Raw genomic sequence first — 5,327 nt, 5'->3', positions numbered from 1 at the left:
GGGGTGTTAGTTTAATCCAGAATTCCATTTGGGTCTATAAAGACATATTAAAGACCTATTCTCTTTGTTTCTAGCACTGTACCTAAGAAAATAAACTAAATAAAATACTCAGTCTCTCATAAAAACTAGAGGGACAAGACTTGGTTCATGAACATTTTATTTATATCGTCTAGAAAAACAGGCCAACTTCACAGCCAGGAAGCCACACAATTAAATCTCATTTTCAGCTCTAAGGTGAGGAAAATTACATTTTAGTTTAGCCTTGAGGGGTCAAAGGTTGCCATTTGAAGTACACCACCCAACACTGGCCTCCCTTTGCTGTGTAGAAAGGGCCTTGCAGTTTCTGTTTTCCTTGGTTCTGAGACTTTACACTTTTCCAGTAAATGCGTAGATAAAAGTTGCTTTGAAAGCAAACCCAGGGAGCAAGGAAGGAGGAAGACTCTTCCCCATGAGGCTGAATTGGGCCTGAGAACGGATCCAGGGCTGGGCTGTTATGGGGACGCCCAAGGAAAGCTTCTAGAAGGACTTGGAGTTCTGTAGTTGGAGCGGAAGATGTTGATGATACTGCTGGGTACTATTCCTCTTTTCCCTGGCATCTTCACCACCATGTGCTTTTCTCCACCTTTGCATTTCTAGGTTAAAATTTGGTTTCAGAACCGCAGAGCGAAGGAAAGGAAAATCAACAAGAAGAAGTTGCAGCAGCAACAGCAGCAGCAGCCGCCGCAGCCGCCTCCGCCGCCACCACAGCCTCCCCAGCCTCAGCCAGGTCCTCTGAGAAGTGTCCAGGAGCCCTTGAGTCCGGTGTCTTCCCTGCAAGCGTCAGTGCCTGGCTCTGTCCCTGGGGTTCTGGGGCCAACTGGGGGGGTGCTAAACCCCACTGTCACCCAGTGACCCACAGTGGTCTGCAGCAGCAGAGCAATTCCAGGCTGAGCCATGAGGAGCGTGGACTCCGCAAAACTCCTCAGGAGAGACCCCTCCCCTCCCACCCACAGCCATAGACCTACAAACCTGGCTCTCAGAGGAAAAATGGGAGCCGGGAGTGAGACAAGTGGGATTTGGGGCCTCAAGAAATATACTCTCCCAGATTTTTTACTTTTTCCCATCCGGCTCTCTCTGCCACTGAGGAGACAGAGAGCCACCACTGGGCTTCATTCAGGACTGGCAGAAGCATTGCCTGGACCGACCACACCAACGAGGCCTTCAGCCTCCTCCCCAGCTCTTCTCATCCTAGATCTGCAGGCTGCACCTCTGGCTAGAGCTGAGGGGAGAGAGGGACTTAGGGGAACAGCAAGCTTGAGGCCAGCCTGCTCATGGCCCTCGGAGGTCCAGCTGGGCCTCCTGCCTCCGGGCAGGCAAGGTTTACACTGCAGAAGCCAAAAAGGCAGCTAAGATAGAAAGTTGGACTGACCAAAGACTGCAGAACCCCCAGGAGGCCTGTGTCTTTTTTCTCTTCCCTTCCCAGACCAGGAAAGGCTTGGCTGGTGTATGCACAGGGTGTGGTATGAGGGGTGGTTATTGGACTCCAGGCCTGACCAGGGGGCCCAAACAGGGACTTGTTTAGAGAACCTGTCACCAGAGCTTCTCTGGGCTGAATGTATGTCAGTGCTATAAATGCCAGAGCCAGCCTGGACTTCCTGTCATTTTCACAATCTTGGGGCTGATGAAGAAGGGGGTTGGGGGGTTTGTGTTGTTGTTGCTGCTGTTTGGGTTGTTAGTCTGTGTAACATCCAAGCCAGAGTTTTCAAAGCCTTCTGGATCCAGGGGGGGAAGAAGTGATATGGTGAAGGGAAGTGGGGAGTATTTGAACACAGTTGAATTTTTTCTAAAAAGAAAAAGAGATAAATGAGCTTTCCAGATTTCAGATTCTGTATTTATCTTCAGATTTTGTCTGCAACTATTTTTTAAAGAAATGAAATATCTTCTTTGCTTGCGAGCTGATTTGGAAAATTCAGAGAGGGAGTGGAGATTATCAGGACAGGCTCATTTTACCCCAGAGCATCAGAAGCCTGAAGGAGCAGGTTCTGAGACCTTCCCTGCCCCCAAGCCTGAGCCCAGCCTAGGAATGCGTGGCTCTCCTGGGGGTGCCTTTGGGCAAAATGCACATCTGAATGGCCAGCTGCTTCCCAGCAGCCAGAAATTATGGGGGGTGGGGGTGAGAGGGCCCCCTCATAGCATCTCACCAAATCCACATGGAGGCTTTTTGCAAACAGCAGGCAGTTCCCTTCTGCAGTGACTCCCTCCTAAGGACACCCCACAACCCAGCTAGTTAAACGTGAGCATTAAATTTTTTTTAAAAATCCCCCTACTTTCCCAGGACAGCACTTCCATGAATTTAGTCTTCTGTAAATCACTGGGCATTTCTGTGAGCCCTTTCTACCTCCACTTTCTTCTGTCCTCGCAGTTTCCTTATCCCGGACCGCGCCCCACTTCCCACCCAATCACCCCACAAACAAGATTTCAAGACCCAATAGAAAATGATCCTTTTAGTGACAGTTGCTTGTCAGTTGGCCGATCCACTGGGCACCGGGGTGCAGTCTTTGAGATTTTTGATCCTGGAGGCCACCGAGCTCAGCGTTCCGGGCAGGACCTGGGCGAGGGGCGCCTAGCCCTTCGTTTCGATCTTCCCACCAACATCCGAGAGCCTAATCAGCGCGCCCACGGAGGCGCCTTAAGGGCAGTTGGGGAGGATGAGGCAGAGCCAGGAGACAGCAAGAGGTACAGACCCTCTGCAGCACCTCTCCAATTCCGCAGCCCTTCCGGGTGGCGTATACAGCTCCAGGATTGGGAAAGGGGCTCCGGTGGCCCGGAACGCGGGCGCCTGGCCTCGAAACCAGAGGCAGGAGTGTGGGGCGCGGGGTTGGGGGGTGCCGGGCAGAGGAGGAAGCCTTGTCCGGGTCCGCTGGGCGAGGGGTCCCGGGTCAGGGCCGGTCTAAGCCCCGGTGCCCCGCAGGTCTCCCCGCGCCCCGGCCGCGCCCACACGCCCGCCCCCTAGCCACTGCGGTTGCTATGCGTTGCCGTGAAACGCCTGTCAATAAACCCTGTTTGGACAGTGGAGCAAGAGCACATGGGTTGTTTGCTTAGTGGTTAGAGGTTCAAAAGTCGACATTGTCCCGCTGCAAGCGATTACAAGTTCTTCCCCTTCCCGGGGCTAGGTCCCCTTGCACGCGGGTACGGGGCCAGGGAAAGGAGCTCGGCTGCTCTCTGAGATGCAAGCACCCGGCTCACTGCTGCGAGCGCCTGGCAAGCCTCCTGGGCCACGGAAAAAGGTGCAAAACCAGGACTCTCTCAGGCAAGTGAGGCCACCGCGCTTCTAACGCCAACTGTGTCACTCCGGGAGCAATACCAACGGAACGAGGGATGTGGCACGAGTGGGGAGCGCAGCTCGAGGAGTTTAGGGAGGCCTGCACAGGGGCGCCTGAGGTTATTTGAGACCAGATGACCTCGCGGCTCCTGGAGCCTCCAGCGCAGAGCTGGGGGTGGGGGCCTCCGAATCTCACGCCTCCACCGCGTCCAGTAGTCGGCTCAGGCGCCAGAGGGCGCGCGCGCTCTGGGAAGAGATGGGGCTTGGGCTCGTGGACTCGGAAAGGTTCCAGTTTTCACCCAGTTGGGAGGGGCAAGTGCCCCTCCCAACTCTGGCTGAGCCCAAACCCGGGCGCTGCAAGATTTTTCTACGTTGGCCGTGGGCCTGTTGAAACTAAGTTCAAATTAAGTCAGGCAGGGGAGATTCTTGGATTTGTTGAATGTTTAAGAAAAACAAAATTGGCAGAGAGGGACTATACCTTTCTAAAAGGGTCATTTTGCACAAGATGTTTTCTTCCTAAACTTACAGTAATGTGGACACAGTATTAATATATGGTAAGACCGGAAATTTAGGATAACTATGGGAATAAAACCTATCAGTATTGTGGAACTGAGGTCAAAAAAAAGTTTTCTATCGGCCGAGCGCGGTGGCTCACGCCTGTACTCTCAGCACTTTGAGAGACAGAGGCGGGTGAATCACTTGAGGTCAGGAGTTCGAAACCAGCCTGGCCAACATGGCGAAAACCCGTCTCTGCTAAAAATACAAAAATTAGCCGGGCATCGTGGCGCGCTCCGGTAATCCCAGCTACTCAGGAGGCTGAGGCAGGAGAATCACTTGAGCCCGGGAGTCTTGGAGGTTGCAGTGAGCCAAGATCCAAGCCACTGCACTCCAGCGGGGGCGACAGAGACTCCGCCTCAAAAACAAACAAACAAACAAAAAAGTATTTATGGAGAATAAACAGCCTGAGTCTCCGCCCCACCCGACTCCCCGCCGTGAACAATTCCTAGCTTTGTCATATTCATCCAATAAAGTTAACACGATGGACTGCTAATGAAAGCAACGAATATTTCATTGCAATGTGTTTCACTTCTTTCTAATAATATGCAGAAAGGGGTCTACATCAGTGAAGAAAACTAATATTAAATAACAATCTAAGTATGCACATAGCAATATTCTTGCTGTTGTTATTCACAACTACTCAGGAAAAAAAAAAAAGAAGCAACAAGTAGAAATGAACGAAGTCTCAGCCACAGAATGGCAAGGAAAGTTATTTTATTTATTTATTTATTTATTTACTTAGTTAGTTACTTTCTGAGATGGAGTTTCACTCAGTCGCCCAAGCTGGAGTGCAGTGGAGTGATCTCAGCTCAGTGACCTCCACCTCCTGGATTCAAGAGTCTCCTGCCTCAGCTCCAGGTGCACGCCACCATGCCCGGCTAATTTTTGGTCAAAAAGTTATATATATTTTTAGGGCCACTCTTTGCACCTCGTTTTAGGGACAGGTTGCTATTTACTAGCTTACTGACCTTGGGAAGGCCCCAACCTCTGAGCTACCACTTCCTTATGTGTAACGTGGGGATCCAATGAGGTAATTAATGTAAGCCAGGGTAGCATTGTATGCTTATAACTAGACCCTAGTCACAATATGAGCTGCTGCTTGTACTGTATTCTGCAAAGTGCTGGAGAGTCCTTACAAAGAGCTTTTGAGCAAGATAATTTCTCAAATTATGATAGAATAACCCTTTCCCAGAATTTTTTTTCTAATGCATTTAGCTTTGCTTACTTTGTCAAAATTGCCTGAAGTATGTTGTTTCTTGATCGCCATTTTCTAAGTATCTGCATAAAATCTTGAGTGGCAAGGCACTAAGCAGCATTCCAGATGTGGCGACAAGTTGCTGGTCTGTATAGCTTACTTGCCCTTTTATTTACTAGAAGACATGTTCCCAACTAGAACATCTAGTTTCTAGCTGTACTTAGGAGAATCAAGATTAGTTGAGGATGTAGTTGAGAACCTTCTTATTAGTAC

The 5,327-nt window shown here is 50.4% G+C and overlaps 2 protein-coding genes across 2 annotated transcripts in view; both read left to right on the top strand.

Annotated features, from left to right (window-relative positions):
* The window catches only part of CDX2 (caudal type homeobox 2), a 10,198-nt gene extending 8,276 nt beyond the window's left edge, over nt 1-1,922 (top strand). The window contains exon 3 of the mRNA XM_011999975.1: nt 637-1,922. Coding sequence (XP_011855365.1) covers nt 637-891 — 255 coding nt within the window. The 3' untranslated portion in view covers nt 892-1,922. The remainder of the gene's footprint in view (nt 1-636) is intronic.
* A 337-nt stretch (nt 1,923-2,259) lies between these two features.
* On the top strand, nt 2,260-3,054 carry LOC105553809. The gene has a single exon (XM_011999974.1). The coding sequence runs from the start codon at nt 2,327-2,329 to the stop codon at nt 2,990-2,992; it is 666 nt and encodes a 221-aa protein (XP_011855364.1). The 5' UTR covers nt 2,260-2,326; the 3' UTR covers nt 2,993-3,054.
* Nucleotides 3,055-5,327: the final 2,273 nt, after the last annotated feature.

This window comes from Mandrillus leucophaeus, unplaced genomic scaffold, assembly GCF_000951045.1.
Source record: "Mandrillus leucophaeus isolate KB7577 unplaced genomic scaffold, Mleu.le_1.0 Scaffold61, whole genome shotgun sequence".
NCBI classification, from domain to species: Eukaryota; Metazoa; Chordata; class Mammalia; order Primates; family Cercopithecidae; genus Mandrillus; species Mandrillus leucophaeus.
The sequence above is the reverse complement of the archived record's forward strand: the minus strand, read 5'-3'. Positions and strand labels throughout refer to the sequence as shown.

Excerpts from the sequence above, each read along its gene's own strand:
- LOC105553809 (XM_011999974.1), top strand. The coding sequence starts at position 2,327 with ATGAATTTAGTCTTCTGTAAATCACTGGGCATTTCTGTGAGCCCTTTC.